General features: G+C 43.0%; 7 protein-coding genes across 7 annotated transcripts; all 7 read left to right on the top strand.

Annotated features, from left to right (window-relative positions):
* Window positions 1-3,082: 3,082 nt before the first annotated feature.
* LOC115769076 lies at window positions 3,083-4,215 on the top strand. Its single transcript, XM_030713789.1, has 2 exons — window positions 3,083-3,136; window positions 3,283-4,215. The coding sequence occupies exon 2, from the start codon at window positions 3,303-3,305 to the stop codon at window positions 4,074-4,076; it is 774 nt and encodes a 257-aa protein (XP_030569649.1). The 5' UTR covers window positions 3,083-3,136; window positions 3,283-3,302; the 3' UTR covers window positions 4,077-4,215.
* Window positions 4,216-5,368: 1,153 nt separating this feature from the next.
* Window positions 5,369-7,006, top strand: LOC115769075. Its single transcript, XM_030713788.1, has 2 exons — window positions 5,369-5,954; window positions 6,035-7,006. The coding sequence occupies exons 1-2, from the start codon at window positions 5,891-5,893 to the stop codon at window positions 6,931-6,933; spliced, it is 963 nt and encodes a 320-aa protein (XP_030569648.1). The 5' UTR covers window positions 5,369-5,890; the 3' UTR covers window positions 6,934-7,006.
* A 2,423-nt stretch (window positions 7,007-9,429) lies between these two features.
* LOC115769080 (PH domain-containing protein DDB_G0287875) lies at window positions 9,430-10,490 on the top strand. Its single transcript, XM_030713792.1, has 3 exons — window positions 9,430-9,499; window positions 9,571-9,836; window positions 10,065-10,490. Exons 1-3 carry the CDS (start codon window positions 9,430-9,432, stop codon window positions 10,488-10,490), a joined length of 762 nt encoding a protein of 253 aa, XP_030569652.1.
* Window positions 10,491-11,954: 1,464 nt separating this feature from the next.
* Window positions 11,955-12,761, top strand: LOC115769081 (MAP7 domain-containing protein 1). Its single transcript, XM_030713794.1, has 2 exons — window positions 11,955-12,018; window positions 12,082-12,761. Exons 1-2 carry the CDS (start codon window positions 11,955-11,957, stop codon window positions 12,759-12,761), a joined length of 744 nt encoding a protein of 247 aa, XP_030569654.1.
* Window positions 12,762-13,751: 990 nt separating this feature from the next.
* LOC115769078 (myotubularin-related protein DDB_G0290005) lies at window positions 13,752-15,119 on the top strand. The gene has a single exon (XM_030713790.1). The coding sequence runs from the start codon at window positions 14,273-14,275 to the stop codon at window positions 15,059-15,061; it is 789 nt and encodes a 262-aa protein (XP_030569650.1). The 5' UTR covers window positions 13,752-14,272; the 3' UTR covers window positions 15,062-15,119.
* Window positions 15,120-16,642: 1,523 nt separating this feature from the next.
* Window positions 16,643-17,626, top strand: LOC115769082 (protein FAM71B). Its single transcript, XM_030713795.1, has one exon. The coding sequence runs from the start codon at window positions 16,643-16,645 to the stop codon at window positions 17,624-17,626; it is 984 nt and encodes a 327-aa protein (XP_030569655.1).
* Window positions 17,627-19,752: 2,126 nt separating this feature from the next.
* Window positions 19,753-20,783, top strand: LOC115769074 (estradiol 17-beta-dehydrogenase 8). The gene is made up of 2 exons (XM_030713787.1): window positions 19,753-19,921; window positions 19,980-20,783. The coding sequence occupies exons 1-2, from the start codon at window positions 19,879-19,881 to the stop codon at window positions 20,684-20,686; spliced, it is 750 nt and encodes a 249-aa protein (XP_030569647.1). The 5' UTR covers window positions 19,753-19,878; the 3' UTR covers window positions 20,687-20,783.
* Window positions 20,784-26,560: the final 5,777 nt, after the last annotated feature.

Below are 26,560 nucleotides of genomic sequence, written 5' to 3' on the forward strand. Positions count from 1 at the left end.
AGCTTTTTTTTAGTATTCAACATGATCGCGTGGTGTTGCGTAGCTATGTAGAATTGCTTGAGTGTTACAAGTTGCAGAGCAACCAGCTTGGGCAACTCTGTCAGTGACACAGCAGGCAGCTTTGGTAATTCGATCAATTCAAGGGAATACTGTACAGAAGTTGAAGTAATGTCAATAAAAGCAAAGAGAACGAAGAATTGCAAAGGAAATACTTGTTGTTATCGTTAACCTTTTAAAGATAGAATAGAAAAAATAGAAAAAGGGATTAGAAAATCTTTTTATGAAGCATGTTAATTGATTCTTAATCTTTTCTACTGGACGAGAGTGCTGCATAAGTATATTAAAGTATATAAGCATATAAAAGTTCTTGGAAAGAACCGTTTTAGAATCATATTTGTTGTTATACAATTCAATACGCAGAAAGATAATTGAATTAAAATAAGCGCAAAAATGCTTAAATTATTTATCGAGTTCAAAGCTCTTATATATTTTATTTTTTGTTAAAACGTACCGAATTTACCAAATGTTTATTGCGTAGCTCTATGGGCTTTCTATCACGGGATAATCACTTTCCACTTAGAGCAATGGCTGATGCGGTTTTGACTTCGACTAAGGTCTCGGTTGCGGTGTTGATGTCGGCACTTAACACACACAAAAACACACACACACTCACTCACAGATACACAGGCAAATAGAACAACAATAACAACAATATATTTCAGCTTTAGCACCTGGGGGCAACTACCAGAGAAGCATTCAATCACTGGCTCCCACTTGGCGCATGATAATGTAAAATGGAACGAGAAGCTGCCGCTTGGCACTCGAGAATTGGACATGGCCCCGGGTATTTGAGCTTGGCCGAGGCACTGCTGAAAATTTGCATAATCATCCTAAGTGCGGCAAATTGTTGGAGCAATCAATGGGACATTATTAGGCCAACATGCGAGCACTTGAGGAAGAAGGCGGCGGTTGACAACATCATTCGTCACGGACAGTTGCAAGAAGCTCAAGTTGAATGGCTGATGATAGCCTGCCCCCAAGACGACAACAATGATGATGGCGATGCTGCTGATGATGATGATGATGATAATGATGCTGACAACTGAGCGCCTCCGGGGGTTACAGCCTTTCAATTAATGATGCCATCTGGTTGGCGGGGTGAATGATCAGTTAAGTGGCAGCAGAAGCAGCAGCGCCAGCCGCGGCAGCAAGTGGCGATCGGAGTTGGCCAAAATATATACGCTATTCGAAATTAGAAATTCCAAAATAAAAGGCTCAACACAACGATTTGGCTGCCCTAACAGTAAATACAGCTAAAGAAATTCATAATTCAAATTAAATTTCTTGAAATTTGCATCTGCTTAAAGTTCAACTCTGGCCTGTTGCCGCCACTAAGCCAAATTAGTTGCTTGATTTCACGTATAATTTCCATTCCGTGTGCCAAAACACAACAACAAGCATAAAAGAAAGAGCCGAACAACAACAACAAGAACAGCTAACAACTTTGAGCCCCTTTTTGTTGGCCATTTGGTTGTTTTGTTTGCCTCGTGCATTGAACTTTCAACTTGGCAAAGTCGTCAAGTCCAAGTCCAAATCTAATATCATATCCAAGTCTAATTCCGATTTCTCCCCGACTTGAATCAATTTATTAGGCATTGCCCTAAATGGTGGCCTCTCTGGCCCGGCTCGTCTAGTCTCTTCTCGGCTCAGCCCAGCTCTGTCCAGCTCTTTTAGTTTGGACATCTTTTGGCTGTCCATTTCAATCCATTCTGATTACCATTCACGGCATGTGTTTTGCAGTTTTGACATTTGACACCTTTGAACTTTTGCTGCCGGCTGCCCTTCTCATTTCTCGAACGGACGGAGGGGGGGACAGGGGCACCATCTGCGGCAAATTTTTATGCTAATTTCTTTAAAGAAATTTCATTCGCAGTTTTCTTCAAATTCTGTTGGGCCTGTTGTTATGCGGATTTGGCTACTGTCACCTGCGGTTTTAATGATATGTGGCCCCCTTTTCAGGCAAAGCTGAAATTCAGATTTTCTAAATGATTTCTTCAACATAATAAATATGCACATACTTTACATGTTTCTTGTTTCATTTGATGGTTTATTTTTTATTACAGAAATTATTTTTTATATATTTAGATTTTTGGCTGCTAATGGAATTCTATGTAATATTACAAATGCACAAACAAGAGTCCATTTAACCTATTTGAAGGTTTATGGATAAATAAATTCTAGAAACGAAAAAAACAGGTGTCTATATAAAAGCAGTCTGTGTATGTTAATTACTTTATTTATTTTTTACTTTATTATTTATGCAATTTTGAGTCAAACTAATCTTATCTTATCTACGAGATATAGAAAAAAACTTTCCATAAAATAACTCTATTTTCAACGGATCGATTCTCTGAAAGACGGAAGATATATACATTGCATTGAAAATGATAGTATAATGCATTTTGGACAAGCAACAAATATTTTACAATATCAGAAAATCTCCAAAAATAAAAATTGATCCTAATTTTAGAAAATTATCATCTTTACTTTTGTTAAAATATTATTATACTATATTTTTAAATATTCTCTATTTGCAAAATTGATACAAAAATAAAAATGTTTAAAAATATTTTCTTTTAGAATTTCAAAATTTCTTCGATTAATGGTAATTTTCTTAAATTTGTAAAAATTATTCAGATTTAAATAACGACTTTCTTGCATAGTGAAATAAAATAAGATAGTCAATTAACTTTACTTAATTAGTAAAAAAGTTAAAGATAATTTCATTTGCTAAAGTCTTTATGAATCAGACAGTTTTCCAGATAACTCTCGATTTGGGACCTAACCTATTTGTTGTGTAACTTTATAATATGGAGCTTCGAGCCGGCTGATGGACAAACTAGATTACAGACTTTAGATGCTGGTCAACTGTTGACATGTATATATACATACATATATACCTGAAACATACATATATACCTGAAATGTTTTCCTCTTCTGCTAATCTTTGTTGTCTTGCCGTAGAATTACTTAGTTTTTGCTGCCTTTGTAATTTTTTGATCAATTCAGAGAAAAAAACGTCAAACCTTAATCACGTACGTGTTGTCTAAATTCACTAATTCAAAAACACTTTCAGGCACGTAAAATATTCCAAGAATAGGCTTATATATATATATATATATATATATATATATATATATATATATATATATATATGTAAATATATATATGAGCAATATATATATATAAATATATGTATATATATAAATCTTAAAACGGTAGATTAGATTGAGAGTACACTGATGGATATTGGGGTCTGGACTTTGCGAGGCTTGAAGGCGCTCGCTCTGGAAGAGGATGAAGTAGAGGCCAATGCAACCGGCGAATTGCTGCAAGCTTTCGTCTGGCCTACTGTATCGACAGACTTCTATTTTCACATAAGCGAGGTCATTGCCAATTTTATGTTCATTGTAATAACCGTGCTCATATCGAGGAAGTGCCTGATCCTAAGGTTGAAGCGGACCGCGGAGCATGTCTTCTACTGCACGCTGGCGCAAGTGCTGTCTGTTGCCGAGGCTTTAATGCTGCGCAACCTGCTGCTGCACACGATCTTTGGCATGATCGGCTTTGTGGTCGGCTTCTTTGGCGTTGGCCTCCAGATCTTGCTCAAGCATAAGCGAGCTCGTGGCACAAGGCGCCACTTTCGCAGCAGCCACAGCTTATTCGGCTTGGCTGGCTGCTTGCTGATGGCCGTGAGTTTCTTCACGGGAATGTGTCTGCTGTTGTATCCGATGCGCAATCCCGTATGCATCTCTGTACTATTTGTGCATCGGGTCTGCGGCCTGTTCTGCTTCATCATCCTGATGGCCTCATTCATGTTCAGCTTCAACACCGGCTTCATGCACCTCAACTGGGAGCAGCGTCGCATCTGGCTCTTCAAGTTCTGCACGTTTATCGCAACGATCACAGCCTCCTGCTACGAGTTCAGGTGCTTTGTGAGGGATGCAACCACTCTGATACCCAAGGAAGTATTCGAGTCAATATCTATATACGTGCGGGAAGACAAAAATAATTGAGCTGACAGTCTGTTGACCAGCTATATACAAAAAACAGACTTACTAAAATTTCTCGAGAGCAGAAAGCATCGAACTCTGATTAAACAAATCAGAGCTGGGGCTGTAGATGAACCCTAACTATTGGGGCTATAAAAATAATCATCATTTGAGACCTTTTCGTTTTCTTCTTTTCCATTCATGCATCTAAGAGCTGTTGACTGATTCGCATGGCATACTTTCCCAGCGACCTTTGATTATTGTGGTTGGTGTCCGCATATCCATCAACTTGCTCCTATGGCCACGCCCATAGGACGCCTATTAATCTTGCACATTTCGCACGCGTTTTGATGCCCTGTAGGCATTAACTGAAATGAGAGGGTTCCATAGCAGAATCGGTCCCATGTCTATATATTAAATATATAAAGCTGTTTTCCCTGATTCACGATGAACGTTCAGCCCAAACCGTAAGAGCTGAATTTTGACTTGTAACATTTCACCCGCAGCTGTGGAAAATGAGTGGAAAACGATTGTATAAGACTTTCGTTTACTTTCCGTTCGAGTATAAGATTAGTATACATATTATTATTATTATTTTTTACACGCGTCGAATTAGCCTATTGTAAAAGCAACAGCAGAATATGTATAAGCTCTTATTCATTTTTCCGCTTTGAATATTTGAAAAAAAAGCAGAAGGGTAGGTTTTTTTTTTCAAATATAGGACGAGCTCATTTATGACAATATGACACCTGAAAATATAAATAAAATAAAATCATGTGCTGCTGAATGTAGGGTATCTGCCAGTCGTGCACTCCAGCTAAGAGTAGGACTGAATTTATCAGTAGTGTGTATATTATATATGTGTTTATGATTCTAGTAACAGGGAGTCCGATAGCCCAGCACAGCCGGCCAGAGCTACGCTTGGTATGGGTTCAACTGTGGCACGACAAGTTGAAAAGTCACGAGCAGCGTGTGAAACACTATGGAACGGCAGCAATGTCGTTGCGCTAGGGCTGATGCCACACTTGAGTATATGACCGAGCGGCCGGGCCATGGTCCAAGCAGTTGCCATGCGTCGCTGGCTGATGCGGCACTGGCCACTGGCCACTGGTCGGCTCTGGGTGCTTGGGGTTCACGGATATTTGATTGTATTGTCATTAGCGTGACGAGATTGGGTTCGAGTCTGGGAGCTGTTCGGCAGAGAATCGTCGGCGGTTTGCTTCTTTTTCTTTTTCATTTTATTTATATTTATTTTAAGGTCTTGGGTTCTGTTTTGGTCAATTGAGTTGGCTTTTGTTCCTGTTGCGGTCACTGAACTTTGATCAGCATTTGGCCATCTTTTCACCAATTTCGGCACTTGAATTCGATATGAATTCGAAATGGATGCCGTTGCTGAAGCTGGTGTCGTTGCCCATTCCACGGGCGTAATTATGTCAATCTCTAGAGCTATCTGTGGTCTGTCTTCTTGATTATACTTTTGAGTGTGTCTGTATCTGTGTGTGTGTGTGATGGCGTGTGTGTGTGATGGCACCGGCTCTGTGTGAGCGGATGTCTAGAATGATTCTTTAGTCGGTTGGCAGAGTTTCGTGGTTTCGTTTCATCTGTTTTGTTTTCTAATTTTTTTAATTTTATTTCATTTTTTTCTGTTTTGTGTGTTTGTTTGTTTCCCACTGCCCTCTGCTCGAGCCGACTGAGTTCTCGGGAGCTTTTTGCATAAAAACCTAGCGGCGTCCACCGATTCTGTACAGTTCTTTGGAACTTTGCTTACAATTAAGTAGGACAATACACAGCGCAGCGCCACGCACAGATTCTCCAGACAGGATCACAACTAGTAAGCCATGTCCAAGCTAAGCGCCCTACTCGTGCTCAGCTGCCTGTTGGCCCTGGCCTTGGCTCTGCCGGGTAAGTAACATTGGCCACCAGCTGCAACTCTACAGCTCTGCAGCCCAGATTCCCTCTTAATTGAACCATTGCAATTGCAGAACCACGCCTACAACAGAGACAGCTGCGCCAGCAGCTGCAGCAGAAGCATCCGTACCTGTTCTTTACAGTGCCACGCGGACGCGCCAATGCTGGTGCCGTGGTACAGGGCTTTGAGGTTGTGGAGGAACCCGAAGATCTGGACAATGATGACGATGACGACGCTGAGTCGGACATCCCGGTGAGGCGCCTGCAGCACAATGCTGACGATGACCTTAATGATGATGATGACGATGACGACCTGTCCGACGATGATGATGATGATGTTGATGAGCTGCCAGCAAAGCGTGGCGTCAGCTTCGCGCGCAATGGCCACCTTGTGCTGCTCAATGGCGGCGACAATTTTGACAACGATGTCGACGACGAGCAGGACGCTGACGAGGACACACACTTGCCCGTGGTGTTGGCCAAGTCGGGCCTGGGCCGCAAGTCGCCCGCTGTCAGCGGCCAGCAGCTGCTGAAGAACGCCAAGCCCACGCAGATGATGGTCGCCAGAGATCAGGCTGGCGCCATCATGGTGCCCGACGGCATCATTGAGATCGAGGGCCAGAGCGTCGTCGACGAGAAGACAGGCAAGGCAGCGCTGCTGGTGCCGCGCGCCGCCCTCGATGCCATACCCGACGGCGCCGTTGTCGCTCTGATGGAGCGCTCTGCCGGCGAATCTGATGTCGGGGAGGAGCGCGCCAATCGTGTCATCGTGCGACGCCGCAAGACCGGTGGACGCCGTAATGTCCAGCGTCGTCGTCGTGGCGGCCGTCCAGTGCGTCGTCGCAGCGGTGTGCGCCGCCGTGGCGCCGGCCCCAATCGTCGTCGCAATGTACGTGTCATTCGCCCCAGCGGCAACCGCCGACGTGCCGGCGTCCAACGTCGCCGTGGTGGCCAGGTTATGCTGCAGGGCTAAGCTGGACCAGACCAGAAATAACTTTCTAGTATTATAGTTAAGAGCCAAACAGGACCATAAAAGTGCGACAATTGAAAACGATTCGATGAAATAAAAATGTGATATGAAAATAATGATACTGGTTTATTTTTAAATGTTGCTTTTACTTTGAGTACTTGAAATAGTAATTAGTTCTTATGAGCCTATCCTGCAGTGGACCCTTTAAGTGCGGCGGTTGGTTTTGATTCAACGGCTTATTTAAATATTTTTTACGATTTGAGCTCTTGAAGTTGTAGCATAATTAATTCATTTTACTTTTCCAAATTTAAACATCGCTCTGCGTTTTGTTTTATCTTTCTTATAGGCTTATTCATTAGCTGTTTATTTTACACACTCTAACAAATTCCACTGAAATAATCGCCAAATATTTTTTTAATTTGCCACTGCTCTTTTCCTTCTTTCTAGTCTGAGCAGGTTTCGAATTGTTTATGCATAAGACTGGAGATTTTAGCTAGCGCAAAACATTTCAGGTTGATTTGACCCAAATCTTTGCCCATCTGGCAGCCACGTAGCGTATGCGCAATATGCTGGAAATATGAACCTTTGCTCGGCCTTTGACTATAATCAATTATTATTCTTAGAGACCTCCCAGCACGAGTCTAGCGTAGTCTCGCTTGTATTGAACAATGAGAAATATGCAGTATTTCAGAAAATAAATGTAAATAAATATTTTTATAAGTTCAGTTAGTTGCCAATATGTTGGCTATGATTATAATAATTTCCCTAAATTGTATTTAGATCATTTTCTTTTGTTTTCTTATTTAATAAGCACCTTTCCAGCAGACCAGCTCATTCAGTACATTCTGTTTTGAAGGAATATAACAAAATGTTGCAGTGTATAAATAAACTAGCAAATAAATGAATTGTCATATAATCATATCGTCATCATACTCACATATTAGTATATCTAGTATCAAGAGTCTGAAATGTACTTTATGTCAGCTTTAAATATTAGATTTTATCGATCGAGTCAAAGACATTCTCTATGAGGCTCAGGATGATATCGCATCCCATACACCTTATATTTAATGGCTAATCCTTATGACCTTATAACACTTATTTTGAACATTTGTTTCCTCGAACAACCAAAGGTAAAAACCTTTTGATTATTTTTACATTCTGTGTTATATTTTTAACCACTTTTCTAATTTATACCTCGTTTGACCTTTTAATTTATGGTGTATATATATAGTAAGACTATTACTTTTACATCTTATGCCCTCCAATTTGTCAGAGAGTTCCATTATTTTATGCACTGTTCTTCATTAATTTTATACCTCTGTCTTATACCTAATCATATATATCTTTTGTCAATACCTCCTAACACCTCATATCTTATAGATTATTTATCATTGTGATCCACTGCACTTGCTCATAGGCCAAGAAGTAGCAAGCTCCAACTGACGGAAAATGAGTGTCTTCCAAGCAAAGGTTCTCTGACTAATTACTTGCCACCTTCGTAAATTTGTACATAGACCCTGGTAAGCGCTCTTCAGGGTGCAGGACCTATTACCAGTTTATCTAACTAGGCGATAAGGCTTTGTGGAAGAAAGCAACGAAGGTTTCACAGTAGTCAGCTCATCGATCTATGCCCATCGACTTCTAAATTAAGCTAAGTCTATGTACGCCTGCCTAGTTAAAAATTCTAGAAAAACGTTTTAGGAAATTAACTCAAATTAAAAAAGGGACGTATTCAGTCTTCCTATTGATAGGCTAAACGTGTAGATTGTGTAACACTTATTAATTGGGCCGTCTGCAAAATCAGTTGAGTAGCTGGTTACCTGCGCTGGGTATTCAATTGGTGATTGCAAAAGGTGGCATAAGCAAAATTTAACAAAAGCGGAAACTGCAACGAATGGCATACATTGGAAGACCTAGTACAATAGAAAATTAGAAAACTATTTAAATTCTCACCTGGGGCCGCAACTTGGATTTACACGGTTCGTTTCGAGCACTGTTTTGTCGGCTGGTCGCTTGGCACAGTTAAAAGTTCAAATGTTCTGAAGCTGCGATAATCAATCATAAGAGAGCTAGTGCGAGCTGTTGGCCAATATTCTGTGGCTTGGTGTTCTGTTCTGTAAATTAGCATTAGCATAATACTTAAGACCAAAAACGGCAACTGCGGATACATTGGATACGTTGGCCTCTTCACTTTGACCTGCCCGCGGCGCTGGCGAGATTAATCACACCGTGTAGCAGGGGAATTGCCGAAATGGGCGGCTGTGCTGGACGCGAGGAGAGGTCCGGGGGTGCGTCTGTAATCCATCAACCATCCTGACCAGAACTTGGCTGATTGTTGATCATGTTGATGGGTATATAATCGGCGTGCTCCCAGCAGCTGTCAGTCAGTGGCGAGTGCAAGCTCAGAGCCAACAAGTGCCCAGCCCAAGTCGATACTCATACACCGTCCAGCCATTCTCTCAAGGAGCACAACTTCTTCAATTCCTTTAGCTCACAATGCACTGCCTGCCACAATTGATACTGGCGCTGGCGCTATGCGCGCTACTGTCGCCGCCAGAGGCATTCGGTAAGTTCCATCTTGCATGTGCCATGTCTCAACGTGATCTGTTATGTTCTGACCAAACGCCTTCTTCATAGCCGAGCGCTATGGCTCCAACTATCGCTTGGGTCTGCGTTCCGTGGGCCGTGGCGAGCATGTCTTGCCCGAGGGCCGGTTCACCTCGTCGATTGTGAACAAGTTTAGCACACTGAAGGGCACCACCACCACAACAACCGCGGAGCCATCCACCACCCTAACACTCACCCCAACAACCACACCCACCACAACAGGCACTACAGATACCACTTCGCCAACCTCCGACACGACGGCAACCTCACCAACGGCAACGACGACAACGGCTCGTGCCTTTGGCGATGAGGCCGATCCACAGGTCGAGGATGAGGAGGAACCTGCCTTCAACGGAAATGCACGCGCCTACAATGACGATGTCGATGACGACGAGGAGGACGACAGCAGCGCCGCCGCCGACGACGACGACAATGATGATAACGATGATGAGGATGATGACGGAGATTACTTTGTGCTGGCCGCCGGCGCTGGAGCTGGTGCCGGTGTCGCTGCTGCTGGCAAGCCAGCGCCAGCAGCTATCGGCGCCGGAATGCCTGGCTATGTGCGTCGCCCATCGGAGCAGCAGTGGCGCCAGTTCCAGCTGGAGCAGCGCAATCGCCGGCGCATGAATCGCCTGCAGCGCGAGCATAACCAGCGCATCCGTGAGCTGGTGCGTCGCCAGCGTATCTCGCAGCGCCGCAACAATCAGCGCATCCAACGCATCCAGCAGCAGAATCGCCGACGCGCCGCCAAACGTAATCGCCGCAACAAGAACCGCACCAAGTCGCAGCGCCAGCGCCGTCGTCGCAACAATGTGGAGCGTCGCCGTCGCCAGAAAGCCCAGCGCCAGCGTCGTCGCCAGCGCCTCAGCCAGCGCCGTCGTCTGCGCCAGCTGCTCCGTCGCCGCCGTGGTCGTGGCCGCAGCGTGAGACGCGTCTTGGTTGCCTAAACCGTACCGGCTGCAGGATATGGCACAGATCTGATCGAATCCATGTAACGAGCAAACGCAATGGCCGCTAAAAAAGGCCCCAAAATAAATTGAATTTTTCAACAAAGATCGAAACTCTTCAACTGATTAACGGGTCCTGCCTAAATATTTGTCAAGAGCCTCTAAGGCCAACATCAGATCAGTTCGCACATGATATCCGAATACACAGCTTTAACTATTTTTTCTAGACACGATCGCGTGTGATCAATGTGACTTTCAAGTGCTTTAAAGGCTAACAAAACTGAAGATCAGCTTGTACATGATCCAAATACGAATGACCAACAAATCGCTGCGCTCACTAATTTTTCTAGTGCTGTGATCTACATATATGATTTATGATGGCTTATCATTTTAGTAGATCTTCATTCTTAAGATTCTTAAGCGAGTGATCTATATGTTTTTTTTCTTAATTGGCAATTTAAACTTATCTTTTGAATTGCATTTAAGTACATATTCACTCTTTGGGTCGCGTGTGATTTTAATTTTTTCAACCGTTTTATAGATCGTAACCTACGCAAACGATTGATTCCAGTTCCTGTCTACACGAATTACAGATTTATATTCGCATTTGAATTTAACCATTCAGAAACTCAAGGCAAATTTCCATTTGTGTTTAGCTGAAAAACTTTTGGTTCCTTTTTAATCTTACAATTCTACAAAATTTCGCTTGTGATCTAATTCCATCTTTAATTTTAATTTTAATTTTAATTACCTTCCATTAACTTAATTCTACAATAGATCAATCAATAGAAGTTGTTTTGCGAATAGTTTGTGATCTGATGAGCAAAATCAAGTGATATAGTTTTGGCAACGCATTTGCAAATTGCATTCTGCAATTGAGCTAAATGCGGATCGTAGGTCTGATCAGTGCGGTTCATTGACTCTGGTTACACTTTCGCCCTTAGGCGATGTTTCTGTTGAGATTCCAGAGTTTCTGTTGGCCTGGAACAAAGACAACGGCCATGTATGAATATGCTAATGCGCATCGATTGATTCGCAGATACAGATACAGCTATGCAAATCGCGTGTAGCGCGGATCGTGGAGCGAGAACAAGACCAAGAACGGGCTGAGGTGAGGTGAAGCTAGGGTTATCAGGTTGTTGCGCCGGGTCAACATCAGTGTTATTTATGGGATTATGCAAAATGGCTTACAACTAGCGATCAAGCAGTCTGCGCCAGTTAACTTAGAGCCTATTTCGGTTGCTCTGCTCCGATCCGATATGTTTCTGTCGCTCTCTTTGGCGATGTAACTCTCTTGGGCATTTTAGGCCTACTAATTAGCCAAATGTTACAGCCCAGGTTGTAACTGTAGGCATATAAATATGCCAGCGATTGCCGTTGTAAGTCAGTCAGGCAGCGATACGCATCCAATAGAGATTCGCAGCAATTAGCCAAAAGAAAGGAAATAACAAGTAGCCAAAGGACATGCACATGCTCAGGGGTTTACTCATCGTGGCCTGCCTGGTAGCCATTGCGCTGCAGGCTAGCGGTAAGTAGCGGCAGTCGTTGCCCCACCTGCACAGGTGTCAACTGAAGCTCCATCCCATTGCAGCCAAGCAGCAGCAGGGCAGACGTGGAAATAAGCAGTATCAGCTGTTTGGCCGCCAGCAGAAGGATTACGATCTGCCGGCCGAGGGACGCGTCAATCCGACCAAACTGGCAGCCGTGCTCAATGCCGCACTCGGCAACTCGAACGGCTCCTCGCCCACGCCCACAACGACCACCATATCGACCAGCCCAACCACAACGACCGGCACCTCCACCACAACTCTGACACCATCGGCAACTACGACATCACCGACATCACCAACGACCGCCACTCAAACAGCGGCCAGGCAGGCCTTCAACGACGATGATGACGACAATGATGTTGAGGAGGATGAGCAGAGCTACCAGCTGGCCAATCAATTCGATCTGGAGGACGATGATGACTTCAACGATGTCGCCCCCATTGAGGGCCATCTCATCCGCAGCGGACAGCGCAGTCGGGATGATGCTCTGGCGCGCCAGCGCCGTCAGTTCAGACGCAAGCAGCAGGTGCAACGTCGCCGCCAGCAGCAGGCCAAGCAGCGCCGTCGCCAGAAGCGTCGCCAACAGCAGCAGCGTCGTCGCCAACGCCAACAGCAGCAGCGCCGTCGTCGCAACCGTCGCCGCAACATGCGCCTGATCAAGCGTTTCCGCCAGGGCGCCAACCGGAACCGTAACAGGCGCGTTATTCGCGTCCGCGCATAGGACATAGCATAGTCAAATTGTCTGACAACCTATTGTGAAACCTTCCCTTGAATATAATACATACTGATCAACCTATTTACATAGTTTAATTTACGACTCGATTCTGAATGCTATAGAAGCCGACGAGCTACCCAACAGGAAGTTTTGCTCCACTTCATCTTAAGTATCCAAAAATTAAAAACTATATATATTCATTTATATAATTGAAGCTCGTTGAGCTTGCTCAACATATCTGGCAGAAGGCAAAACTGCCCATAAAAAATCGATTTTTGACTGAATTTTCCTATACAGCTAAATGATATAGAAGCCCCTTGCTGACAGGTATTTGGAGAGCTAAGAAATACAAAGTGGAATCAAGAACACAATTTTGAACCTATATTTGCGATGCCACCTAAATAATATAGTGGCTCGATCCAAAGTTAGGAGATTTGACTAAAAATCCAAGAGCTCCTTAAATCCTGATAATTTGTTAAGGTTGTGAACACCTTACACCTTCCCTGCAAATCTGCGTAAAGTAGTTTCCGCTAGAGTCTCCGAAGAACGACCTTCTGCTGATGTACGATTACAACTTAGTATATGCCTCTTCTTTTTATTTTCGTTTGTTTTTCCAGTTAAATCGATTCATTGGCGATATTTTGAAAATCCGTGTCAGTGATCACGTAGTACTTCACGTAAGGAAATGCCTAAAAAATCAAAATACTCAGTGTTGTAAATCACGAAAGGAGTGTTTTTTCCAGCACGATATATGCAAGTCTATACTAGACTTGTCTAGTCTAATTTAAGCATATAAGCATCTACATCTGTGGATACCCTAAATGTGTATGTTCTTGTAGTTGCATATGCTCAAACATATTTTAAATGCCAAACAGTTTGGAGATGAAAATGAATATTAATTGCAAATTTATTAGAAAATCAACTTGTAATATAAAGATTTATCTCTATAGTGTACCCTTGTATTTCTGATCTAGTTATTGTCAACAGCCTGATGACGATTTCTTATTGGCGCTGTAAGAGCTGTCAGAATTGATGAGCTGAGAACGCATATATTAAACGAAAAGTAAAGATGTTTGATGTTAGATGTTAGCCATGTATTGTGCGGTCCGTCTGTGATATATTGTTGATTTTACGGGCGAGATCCGATTTTGATCGCAGCTGTTTTCATTGCGAACTTTGTCGCTGGGTCAATCTGGTTCATTGGAAGCGAATGGAGCGAGCGGGCAATAGAAATGTTGCCAAAAATTTATGCGAAAATTTGCAAATTTGCTAAAATGATAATGAGAATTATTAGCACCGACTAGCTGGACTAGTTGTTGTTGCCAACTGGAGCTTGGCCTCGGGTATATAACCCTGCTGGGCCGTTGGCATTGTCACAGTCAAGCAGCAATATTGCCCCAGGCAAGCAGCAAGCCGCAGCTCGCCAGGATCTAAAAAAAAGAGAGAGAGAGACACACACACATATATATATATATAGGAATTACCAGACGAATACATCATCATGAGATTTCTGGGTTATGCACTGCTGTTGCTTACAGCAGCGGCTTTGGCCAACGCAGCAGGTGAGTTCAGCTGAGAGCGGCGAGCGTTTGATATCAGTTGTTATATCCATACCAATACATCAATCCGCAGTTGGACGCAGCGAGGATGATGAGGCATCGCCGCAGAGGTACCGCCTGTTCAAGCGCAGCGCCGTTGCCGAGGGCAGAACCCTGTCGCAGCTTCTGTCGCTGAAGGGTGGCAACTGTTCGCCAGGGACAACTACAACCACAATAACGCCCACACCCTCGACGACCACAGGCACCTCGACCACGACAACAACTCCATCGGTCACCTCATCAACTCCGCCGTCAACGCCTCCATCATCGGCTCGTGGCTACAATGACGATGACGACGAGCCAGCTGATGAGCAAGACGTGGACGTCGACGATGATGACTATGAGCTGGATCGCCTGCACGCCGACGATGATGAATTGACCGCCTATGAGCTAAACAGCCTGACGCGCCGTGGTAGCAACCGCCCAGTACTGGCCAGTAACCAGTTGTCCGACAGTACTCGCCTGCAAGCCTACGAGCTGCGCCGGCAGACGGAGCAGAACAAGCTACTGCGCCAGCGCATCCAGTTCCTGCGCCGCCAGAGCGCCCAAAATCGCCGTCGTGCCCAACGTGCCCGCAAGCAGCAGCGCCGCCGCAACAAGAACAATCGCCGCCGCTTGAGCCGCAGGAATCGCCGCAATCGCCGTCGCGCCAACACTCGCAATCGCCTTGCCAGACGCCGCCAGAGAAGGAACCGTCGTCGCAATTAGACCAGCTACATAGCATCCGTTGACAATCGAATCTTCTGAAATAAATCGAATACAAAAGCATATTGTGATTGAGATTTCAACAGCCACTCTCTGGCTCAAAGAGAGAGAAAGAGAGGGAAATCGAGGGAGAGAGATGAAAGCTTAGTTAACTGGAAGTTAAATTCCATCCCTTCTTCTCATTCGCTTATCAACATAAAAATGTATATATATATATATGTTATATGTTATTAGCTTCTTAACTTTTTATCTACGCTGCAAATATTAGCGTTTGGATCAAGTGCTTGTCACAGCTTTCACAGGCAAGCCAATTAAGGAAAACTATGGTTAATAGGTAAAAGGTTTGACAACATGTTAAAGAGCTCTGCATATATTCGAACAGGTAGATACACTGCTTTTAATAAATTTGACAGGCAGATCAATGAAATAGACTTAACTTATTATTAACAACCTAGCGTAGTTTAATAATTAATAGCTTATATATGGGTATTGCCTGAAAAAAAAGTTTCATATATATTTTCTTTGAAGCTTTAAGTTAGATAAGTTTTCAAATTTGTTTTCGATGAATCGTATATTATTATCTTCTTGTTCTCTTCGATCTCGAAATCTAGTTAATTTAAGACCTTCTAATAGTTTTCTCCACTTCTTCAGACATCTTAAGAAACATTTCTATCTTTATCTTAAAGTCCACCATATATAGAAGAAGATTTAGGACTTGGATTATATGAAAGTTATGTACTATATGCTATATATGGATCACAAAAGCGGTTTACCAGGTTGGAACTGAGGCTACCCTGCGGCTGGCTGGTGCACCTTCAACCCATTTGCCTCTCATTAGAAACTCGGGTTTCGGTGCGCCAACTGAATTGGTTTTCACTTTTTCTGAACAACAAGCGGTGTCCAATGACCAAAAGCCGAACTTGGACTCGGACTGGGATTCAGACTGAGCGATGATGATGACAGCGACAATTGAACTGGCTGGCATGAAGGCCAGGGCCAAGGGCGCGCGGCAACTTTGGCGAGGGAGGGCTCATTGCCAAGTGCGCGAAACGCGCATAGAAAGCAGCCAAAGCGGCCAGCGCAACGGCTCAATGGTTGAACGCTTGACTGGCTTGGACCGGGTGCCGAGATGATAAGCAGAACGAGACTCGACGGCGATGACGGTGAAGAACTATTCGCCGGGGCCTTGATGGCATGCTCAAATAGCTGCAAGCATTATTTTTGACTTCTCTTTTATTTTTGTCGAAAAATTGAATTGAATTCAATTGTGAATTGCGTACATTTTCTGGATAGGCAGAGTCAAATTCCCTAGGCCATTTACAGTTAGCGCCCGAGCAATGGGCAATGGAATTTGGGATTTGCGATCTGGCATTTGCATAAGTATTGATGCCATCGCACTCGCATAGGTGGGTATAAAAGGCTTTCAATTTAGACGATAATGTATCAAACATTGATTACCAATCAGTGCGAGCACACACGATTGGGACTCGAACTTGAACTCGGACGCAACTGCCAGCAAGTGAAATCGTCTGTTCGAAAAGTTCTCATACACTATACTGCTGAGTAGTTTCTGCAGCTCCAACGATGAAGCATCCAGTCGCATCCTTGCTACTCCTCTCCAGCCTCATGTGCCTCACGGTGCTGGCCGAGAAGCCGTCGCACATGCTGAAGGCTCGCCGCGGCTCCTACTTTAATGAGCCCGCCCTAGCGCGCTCCAATGATGCCAGCGTGGCTGTGGCTCTCGATACGAATGCCGACAAGGATAAGCTGAGCGAAGCAGCCGCTGGCGTTGGCGGCGCCAGCAGCAGTGGCAGCAGCGGCAGCATTAGTGCCACGGGCAACAAAGATGCTTCCAGTGGACGGCTGTTCCTCAAGAAGTTCCTTATGTTCAAGAACATGTTCAGCAGCAACAATCAGCCGGTAATACCCATTATCATAACTGGAGCTGGCACCGGTAGCGCCACCACTCCGACCACAACGGTGACATCGACGGGCTCGATACCAACGGCCACGGGTACTGTCACCACCTCGCCGACATCACCCACATCACCGACAACACCAACAACGGCCACAGGTCGCGAGTATTATGGCCAGCAGGAGGACGAACAGCAGGAGGGGGATGAAGCCGCTGAGGAGGAGCCCAAGCCTGCGGGTGCCATTGCCATGGCCGCCAATGCTGAACTGATCGACGAACAGGCCCTCCAGGCGGCACTTGCTGCCGGCGCACAGGAGTACGAGGTGTTCACCGAGGGGGATCAGGCAGACACCGGAGCCACTGAGAGCAAGGCCAGCCAGAACAATCGCATCAATCTGCGCCGCAAGGGTGCTCGCCGCGGCCAGGGCCAGATGATCAGCGTGCGCATACCGCCTCGCTACCGTCGCTACTTCAAGAACGGGCAGAAGGTCATGTTGAATACCAAGAGCCGACCCAACAAACGTCGCGTGGTCCGAAGGCGTGTGCAGAACAAGAACAAACGCTTCAACAACCGTCGTCGCGGCGGCAAGAACAAGAACAAGAAGGGCAAAGGCAAGAACAAGAACAAGCGCCCACGCCTGCCCGTGGTCTAAGCGAGTCACAAATCGCGATCCGAGCGAGAACCCGTGGATCGACGATCCCCAATGAGCAAGACAACACACATAATTTTTTTTTTCTAATTTATTATAGCTAATCCTAAATTAAAGACGCACTTCTTTTGGTCAAACAGAATAAATGAAATCTTTCGAAGAGTACTCGACCCACTTTTACTGCTTTCCAATTGTTCCAATTGTTGAGGCCTCTTCAACGATCGTGTTGGGGCATTCAACTGCCTCAGGCACTGAGCTATTTAAGCCGCATGCTGCTGCTGTCAGCTAAGAGAGTCCAAGATGAGCCGTGCCCCGTACTGGATGTTGATAATCGTGCTGATCGCACTGGCTACCAGGCTCAGCGCCGCGGGCTGTGCCGGCGCCACACAGAAGCTGAGACTGCGTCTGCGCACCACCCCGAATGAAGTGGCCGGCGATGAGACTGAACAGCAACTGGCCCAGCAGCTGGATCTGAGCCAGCTGAGCGAGTCGCAGCTGCAGCAGCTCATGCAGCAGCTCAACCTGGCCGATGAGTACGACGAGGATCATCGCGGCAGCAGCCGGCCCTGGAACAAGGTGCAGCGAATCATACGGCGCCAGCTAGTGCGCATACCCAAGCGCTATCTGAAGAAGCTGCTCCGGCAGTTCGGATTGGCCCGCGCCGGCAACTATCGCAGCGGTTCGCTTCAGTGGGAGCCTGAAGTGGAGGCACAGCCTGAGCTCTATTATCTGATACCGCTGGAATAAGAGAAATAATAATTTATTAAAAGATAAAACCTGAATTTATTGTGCAGTTCTCATCAATATGCATTAAAAGGGGCATTGGTAGATAATCTGTTCTCGCTCCGCACACAGTTAAAAACCCATCTTAGTTTTCCGACATCTGTCAAGCAGAATCATTCAAATCACATTATCTTTGCCAGAACCCACATCACTTGCGTAACGTGCGAAGGGGTAATAATAATTAGATCGACGGAGATATTACGCTTGAAAAAGTTTAAAAGCGACAAAACACCGTCGTTTATCATCGCGAGATTATGTCGTTTTCAAAAATGAAAACTTTGTTGATGATTTTTTTCGGAATATCTCCAGTTAAGAAGGTCTGATTTTGAAATGTTATAATTTTTTTAGTTCGTACGGAAGACTTCTGTCAATTGGCAATCAAAGAAACCAGCAATCGAGGGTTTTTGTTTAAACAAAATGTTGACAATAAATTGGATCGGTTATGATGTTTTTGGATGTTTTTAGATGCTTTTTTAATTTTCCAATTTTGGAACGATCTACCATTATGGACACGTGGGGATCAGTACTATCGATTGGCATTCAACATATTAAAATGCTTATTTTGCCCAAATATTGAGAATAATGCAAGGGGTAACATCGTTTCTTTTCCAAAAACGGGGTCGGTTCAAAAACTAAAACTTTTTGATGATATTTTTGAAGTCTCGTATAAACAAAATTTAAATTTTGACCCAAATCAGAAGCCTATTATCGATTGGCAATCAAAGAAATTAACAATCAAAAATATTGACTAAAATGGTATCGGTTATGATGTTTTTGGATGATATACCATTCTGGACACGTAGAGATCAGTACTATCGATTACAAAATTCAAATTTTTTGATCAAGTTCATTTGTAGATCTTCGAAAAGATGTCGCTATAAAGCGAAATCGTGAGATTACGTTTGTCAATAACAAATTTCCGCCGATCTTAAAATCTGTAAATTTTCCAATTTAAATAGGATACAATTTTGATTGCGGCTAATTTGAAATAGAAATGATATTTCAAAAACTTAGTGAAGTGTGGAGCCATTTTGTTGAGTGTGGAGCACGGAGCATTACAGCACAATCCGTTGCATACTTTTCGGCATATTTATCAAATGACTTGATTTCATCGCAAAGCTCGGCTGTAGGAAAAGCTCCTTTAAAACTGTAATACTTTTATTAGGCTATCTTAAATTAAGAAATTTCTTAATATTGCTCTGCTGTTTACTAAAAGTAGCACAACTATTAATATTCAATAGTGCTGTATTCAGTTGCGCTACATGTAAGTGTGGTATATTGAACAGCTGATCGGTATATTTATATACGGGCAGCTTGGCTATTTGGGCTTTGGTCACACTTGTTGCAAAAGCTGCGCAGGTGGCGTGTTGTTTACTTGTGGGCAGTTGTCGCTCCGTCTGTGATTCGATTTAGATACCTCAGATCCAATTACACACACACACGCACGCATCCACACCCAATTAAGAACCACAATGGCAAGCGGATTACTAGCTGGTAAAGTGGCATTCGTGACAGGTGCGTAACAGATTTGGGGGCCAGTCAAGTGAACTTTGAACTGTGATTCGAATCTTAGGCGCCGGCTCTGGCATTGGACGTGCCACCTGTCGCATATTGGCACGTGACGGCGCCAAGGTCATTGCAGCGGATCGCAATCTGCAGTCGGCTCAGGAGACGGCCAAGCAGCTGGGCGCCGAGCGAGCCGCCGCTTTGGAGGTGGACGTCTCGTCGGCGCAGAGCGTCCAGAATGCGGTGGCCGCGGCGCTGACCCAGTTCAAGCAGGCGCCCAGCATTGTAGTAAACTCGGCCGGCATCACCCGTGACGGCTACCTGCTCAAGATGCCCGAGCGCGATTACGACGATGTGTACAGTGTCAACCTGAAGGGCACGTTTCTGGTGACGCAACAGTTCGCCAAGGCGATGATCGAGCAGCAGCTGACCGACTGCAGCATCGTCAATCTATCGAGCATTGTGGCGAAGCTGAACAATGTGGGCCAGGCAAACTATGCGGCCACCAAGGCGGGCGTCATCTCCTTCACGGAGGTTGCATCCAAGGAGTTCGGCAAGTTCGGCATACGAGTCAATTGCATTCTGCCCGGCTACATAGACACGCCCATGGTGGCGGTGGTGCCTGATAAGATCAAGCAGCAAGTGGTCCAGCGCTGTCCGCTGGGCCGCCTGGGCCAGCCCGATGAGATAGCCGAGGTAATTGCCTTCCTCGCCTCCCAGAAGTCCGCCTACGTGAACGGAGCAGCCATTGAGGTCACCGGCGGCCTTAAGTAAAGCCCTAAAAAAGCGGCTCGGATCGCTGCCAGAAAGAGAAGCAGTTTGCATTTATTTGTTATAGCTAAACGAATAAAAATTTTTTTTTTAATTTTTAGATAAATTTACTTGGTGATAAGCTTCGTTTGATTTATCGATCAGCTGTTGCTAATTGCTGATTAGCGACTTGCGCCATCTAGCGGCGAGCTTTGCAAGCACAGTTTGGCGCTAGTCGTCTTCAATTTAAAAAGCCAACTAAAGATTAGTGCAATTCAATCAAAATGTAGTCCCAACTAATGGCACTAATGGTTCTGGCAGCATTATGCCTAAAATGTATATACATAGATCTTGGACAAGTTGAGCGTGCACTTTTTTATACCCTGAACCCATTAAAAATGGGTATAAGGGTATATTGTATTTGTGCAAAATCCAAATGTATGTAACAGGCAGAAGGAAGCTTCTCCGACCCCATGAAGTATATATATTCTTGATCAGCATCAAAAGCCGAGTCGATCTAGCCATGTCCGTCTGTCAGTCCGTCCGTCCGTCCGTAAGTATGGACGCAAGGATCTCAGAACCTATAAGAGCTAGAGACTTGAAATTTTAGATGCAGATGCTCCTAGTTCCCGCGCAGATCGAGTTTGTTTCCGATAATCGGTAACTTACTCCGTTTCCAAGCAATCGATAAAAATCGATATAGATATCCTGTTTTTTGGGCAATTTTAGTAAATAATAAGAGCTAGACAAACTTGACATATAGCTTCTAAAATAGAATATATATATGCATTTGATGTTGGAAGAAGAAAAGGGAGCTCCCGACTAGAACCTATTACTTGCTTAATATTATGTTCATGCAAATGGATTGGGTATGCAAAGTAATTATATTGATTTAGATGAAGCTACTTATTTATATGGCTTGAATAAATCCAGTGGAGAGAGCTCGATTAGGACAGTACTTCGGTTAGCATAATTAATTGAATCTCACTTGAGGAGATATGACGTTCCAAAACGACATAACACCGCGCGGAGATGTGTCGTTTTGGAACGTCATATCTCCGCGCGGAGCTATTTCCCAAGAGCTATTACCCGAGAGCTATTACTCGGGGTAGGTTCGAATATCAAAACTTTTTTGAATATTTTTTTGAAAATCTCAGTAAATATCATCTGACTTTAAAATATTATACCTTTTTGAATTCGTACGGTTCCCTACTATCATATGGCATTCAAATATATTAAAAATTTATGGGTTGGAAAAAGTTGTTGACCAAAAAACGTTTCGTTGGTATAATCAATCTTTTCTGTTGATTATTTTAGACTATCTCGGCCAAGTAATCTCAGAGTCGAAGCATTCGCCAACCCATACAAGAGACCTCGCTGAGAGGTGTGTAGTCATAAGGCTCAAGAAAAGATCCTTTAGAGACCTCCTTCAACCATGACACAGGAGCAGCCCCAGAGCCCACCGACTACCTACGTGACGGTGCAGCCTTACTCAAAGAAGACGGCTTTGACGTTTTTTGATGATTTTTTTGAATATCTCGGCCAAATAGTGTCCGATTTTCAAATTTTATACCATTTTGGACTCGTAAGGATCAGTACTATCGACTGGCATCAAAAAATAGTAAATCTAAATTTTGACCCAAATCGACCAAAATGGCAAGGGGTTACATCACGATTTTTATCAAATTCGGGTTCGGTTCGAAAATCAAACCTTTTTTGATGATTTTTTTGAATATCTCGGCCAAATAGTGTCCGATTTTCAAATTTTATACCTTTTTGAATTTGTATGCTTTCCGGCGAAATTATGACGTTTGAAAACGACATAACTCCGCCGCTGATCATGGCGAGATTATGTCGTTTTGAAGCGACATAACTCCGCCGCTCTAAAAACGACATATATCCGCGGAAGATATGACGTTTGAAAACGACATAACTCCAATTTTGGACTCGTAAGGGTCAGTACTATCGATTTTTTTGAATATCTCGGCCAAATAGTGTCCGATTTTCAAATTTTATACCATTTTGGACTCGTAAGGATCATTACTATCGACTGGCATCAAAAAATAGTAAATCTAAATTTTGACCCAAATCGACCAAAATGGCAAGGGGTTACATCACGATTTTTATCAAATTCGGGTTCGGTTCGAAAATCAAACCTTTTTTGATGAATTTTTTGAATATCTCGGCCAAATAGTGTCCGATTTTCAAATTTTATACCTTTTTGAATTTGTATGCTTTCCGGCGAAATTATGACGTTTGAAAACGACATAACTCCGCCGCTGATCATGGCGAGATTATGTCGTTTTGAAGCGACATAACTCCGCCGCTCTAAAAACGACATATATCCGCGGAAGATATGACGTTTGAAAACGACATAACTCCAATTTTGGACTCGTAAGGGTCAGTACTATCGATTTTTTTGAATATCTCGGCCAAATAGTGTCCGATTTTCAAATTTTATACCATTTTGGACTCGTAAGGGTCAGTACTATCGATTTTTTTGAATATCTCGGCCAAATAGTGTCCGACTTTCAAATTTTATACCATTTTGGACTCGTAAGGATCATTACTATCGACTGGCATCAAAAAATAGTAAATCTAAATTTTGACCCAAATCGACCAAAATGGCAAGGGGTTACATCACGATTTTTATCAAATTCGGGTTCGGTTCGAAAATCAAACCTTTTTTGATGAATTTTTTGAATATCTCGGCCAAATAGTGTCCGATTTTCAAATTTTATACCTTTTTGAATTTGTATGCCTTCCGGCGAAATTATGACGTTTGAAAACGACATAACTCCGCCGCTGATCATGGCGAGATTATGTCGTTTTGAAGCGACATAACTCCGCCGCTCTAAAAACGACATATATCCGCGGAAGATATGACGTTTGAAAACGACATAACTCCAATTTTGGACTCGTAAGGGTCAGTACTATCGATTTTTTTGAATATCTCGGCCAAATAGTGTCCGATTTTCAAATTTTATACCATTTTGGACTCGTAAGGGTCAGTACTATCGATTTTTTTGAATATCTCGGCCAAATAGTGTCCGACTTTCAAATTTTATACCATTTTGGACTCGTAAGGATCATTACTATCGACTGGCATCAAAAAATAGTAAATCTAAATTTTGACCCAAATCGACCAAAATGGCAAGGGGTTACATCACGATTTTTATCAAATTCGGGTTCGGTTCGAAAATCAAACCTTTTTTGATGAATTTTTTGAATATCTCGGCCAAATAGTGTCCGATTTTCAAATTTTATACCTTTTTGAATTTGTATGCTTTCCGGCGAAATTATGACGTTTGAAAACGACATAACTCCGCCGCTGATCATGGCGAGATTATGTCGTTTTGAAGCGACATAACTCCGCCGCTCTAAAAACGACATATATCCGCGGAAGATATGACGTTTGAAAACGACATAACTCCAATTTTGGACTCGTAAGGGTCAGTACTATCGATTTTTTTGAATATCTCGGCCAAATAGTGTCCGATTTTCAAATTTTATACCATTTTGGACTCGTAAGGATCAGTACTATCGACTGGCATCAAAAAATAGTAAATCTAAATTTTGACCCAAATCGACCAAAATGGCAAGGGGTTACATCACGATTTTTATCAAAATCGGGTTCGGTTCGAAAATCAAACCTTTTTTGATGATTTTTTTGAATATCTCGGCCAAATAGTGTCCGATTTTCAAATTTTATACCATTTTGGACTCGTAAGGATCAGTACTATCGACTGGCATCAAAAAATAGTAAATCTAAATTTTGACCCAAATCGACCAAAATGGCAAGGGGTTACATCACGATTTTTATCAAAATCGGGTTCGGTTCGAAAATCAAACCTTTTTTGATGATTTTTTTGAATATCTCGGCCAAATAGTGTCCGATTTTCAAATTTTATACCATTTTGGACTCGTAAGGATCAGTACTATCGACTGGCATCAAAAAATATTAAATCTAAATTTTGACCCAAATCGACCAAAATGGCAAGGGGTTACATCACGATTTTTATCAAAATCGGGTTCGGTTCGAAAATCAAACCTTTTTTGATGATTTTTTTGAATATCTCGGCCAAATAGTTTCCGATTTTCAAATTTTATACCATTTTGGACTCGTAAGGATCAGTACTATCGACTGGCATCAAAAAATAGTAAATCTAAATTTTGACCCAAATCGACCAAAATGGCAAGGGGTTACATCACGATTTTTATCAAAATCGGGTTCGGTTCGAAAATCAAACCTTTTTTGATGATTTTTTTGAATATCTCGGCCAAATAGTGTCTGATTTTCAAATTTTATACCTTTTTGAATTTGTATGCTTTCTGGCGAAATTATGACGTTTGAAAACGACATAACTCCGCCGCTGATCATGGCGAGATTATGTCGTTTTGAAGCGACATAACTCCGCCGCTCTAAAAACGACATATATCCGCGGAAGATATGACGTTTGAAAACGACATAACTCCAATTTTGGACTCGTAAGGGTCAGTACTATCGATTTTTTTGAATACCTCGGCCAAATAGTGTCCGATTTTCAAATTTTATACCATTTTGGACTCGTAAGGATCATTACTATCGACTGGCATCAAAAAATAGTAAATCTAAATTTTGACCCAAATCGACCAAAATGGCAAGGGGTTACATCACGATTTTTATCAAAATCGGGTTCGGTTCGAAAATCAAACCTTTTTTGATGATTTTTTTGAATATCTCGGCCAAATAGTGTCCGATTTTCAAATTTTATACCATTTTGGACTCGTAAGGATCAGTACTATCGACTGGCATCAAAAAATATTAAATCTAAATTTTGACCCAAATCGACCAAAATGGCAAGGGGTTACATCACGATTTTTATCAAAATCGGGTTCGGTTCGAAAATCAAACCTTTTTTGATGATTTTTTTGAATATCTCGGCCAAATAGTGTCCGATTTTCAAATTTGATACCTTTTTGAATTTGTATGCTTTCTGGCGAAATTATGACGTTTGAAAACGACATAACTCCGCCGCTGATCATGGCGAGATTATGTCGTTTTGAAGCGACATAACTCCGCCGCTCTAAAAACGACATATATCCGCGGAAGATATGACGTTTGAAAACGACATAACTCCAATTTTGGACTCGTAAGGGTCAGTACTATCGATTTTTTTGAATATCTCGGCCAAATAGTGTCGGATTTTCAAATTTTATACCATTTTGGACTCGTAAGGATCAGCACTATCGACTGGCATCAAAAAATAGTAAATCTAAATTTTGACCCAAATCGACCAAAATGGCAAGGGGTTACATCACGATTTTTATCAAAATCGGGTTCGGTTCGAAAATCAAACCTTTTTTGATGATTTTTTTGAATATCTCGGCCAAATAGTTTCAGATTTTCAAATTTTATACCATTTTGGACTCGTAAGGATCAGTACTATCGACTGGCATCAAAAAATAGTAAATCTAAATTTTGACCCAAATCGACCAAAATGGCAAGGGGTTACATCACGATTTTTATCAAAATCGGGTTCGGTTCGAAAATCAAACCTTTTTTGATGATTTTTTTGAATATCTCGGCCAAATAGTGTCTGATTTTCAAATTTTATACCTTTTTGAATTTGTATGCTTTCTGGCGAAATTATGACGTTTGAAAACGACATAACTCCGCCGCTGATCATGGCGAGATTATGTCGTTTTGAAGCGACATAACTCCGCCGCTCTAAAAACGACATATATCCGCGGAAGATATGACGTTTGAAAACGACATAACTCCAATTTTGGACTCGTAAGGGTCAGTACTATCGATTTTTTTGAATACCTCGGCCAAATAGTGTCCGATTTTCAAATTTTATACCATTTTGGACTCGTAAGGATCATTACTATCGACTGGCATCAAAAAATAGTAAA

Source organism: Drosophila novamexicana, unplaced genomic scaffold (assembly GCF_003285875.2).
Source record: "Drosophila novamexicana strain 15010-1031.04,08,12 unplaced genomic scaffold, DnovRS2.1 tig00002253-arrow-arrow-pilon, whole genome shotgun sequence".
Lineage (NCBI taxonomy): Eukaryota > Metazoa > Arthropoda > Insecta > Diptera > Drosophilidae > Drosophila > Drosophila novamexicana.

What these genes read in the sequence shown, in the direction of transcription:
- LOC115769074 (XM_030713787.1), top strand. Translation starts at nt 19,879, where the DNA reads ATGGCAAGCGGATTACTAGCTGGTAAAGTGGCATTCGTGACAG. An exon ending in TAAAGTGGCATTCGTGACAG is followed by an intron (nt 19,922 to 19,979) that starts GTGCGTAACAGA and finishes TTCGAATCTTAG; the next exon opens with GCGCCGGCTCTGGCATTGGA.
- LOC115769081 (XM_030713794.1), top strand. Translation starts at nt 11,955, where the DNA reads ATGCACATGCTCAGGGGTTTACTCATCGTGGCCTGCCTGGTAGCCATT. An exon ending in CATTGCGCTGCAGGCTAGCG is followed by an intron (nt 12,019 to 12,081) that starts GTAAGTAGCGGC and finishes ATCCCATTGCAG; the next exon opens with CCAAGCAGCAGCAGGGCAGA.
- LOC115769075 (XM_030713788.1), top strand. Translation starts at nt 5,891, where the DNA reads ATGTCCAAGCTAAGCGCCCTACTCGTGCTCAGCTGCCTGTTGGCCCTG. An exon ending in CCTGGCCTTGGCTCTGCCGG is followed by an intron (nt 5,955 to 6,034) that starts GTAAGTAACATT and finishes TTGCAATTGCAG; the next exon opens with AACCACGCCTACAACAGAGA.
- LOC115769080 (XM_030713792.1), top strand. Translation starts at nt 9,430, where the DNA reads ATGCACTGCCTGCCACAATTGATACTGGCGCTGGCGCTATGCGCGCTA. An exon ending in GTCGCCGCCAGAGGCATTCG is followed by an intron (nt 9,500 to 9,570) that starts GTAAGTTCCATC and finishes CCTTCTTCATAG; the next exon opens with CCGAGCGCTATGGCTCCAAC. An exon ending in CAACGACGACAACGGCTCGT is followed by an intron (nt 9,837 to 10,064) that starts GCCTTTGGCGAT and finishes GCTGCTGGCAAG; the next exon opens with CCAGCGCCAGCAGCTATCGG.
- LOC115769082 (XM_030713795.1), top strand. Translation starts at nt 16,643, where the DNA reads ATGAAGCATCCAGTCGCATCCTTGCTACTCCTCTCCAGCCTCATGTGC.
- LOC115769078 (XM_030713790.1), top strand. Translation starts at nt 14,273, where the DNA reads ATGCACTGCTGTTGCTTACAGCAGCGGCTTTGGCCAACGCAGCAGGTG.
- LOC115769076 (XM_030713789.1), top strand. Translation starts at nt 3,303, where the DNA reads ATGGATATTGGGGTCTGGACTTTGCGAGGCTTGAAGGCGCTCGCTCTG.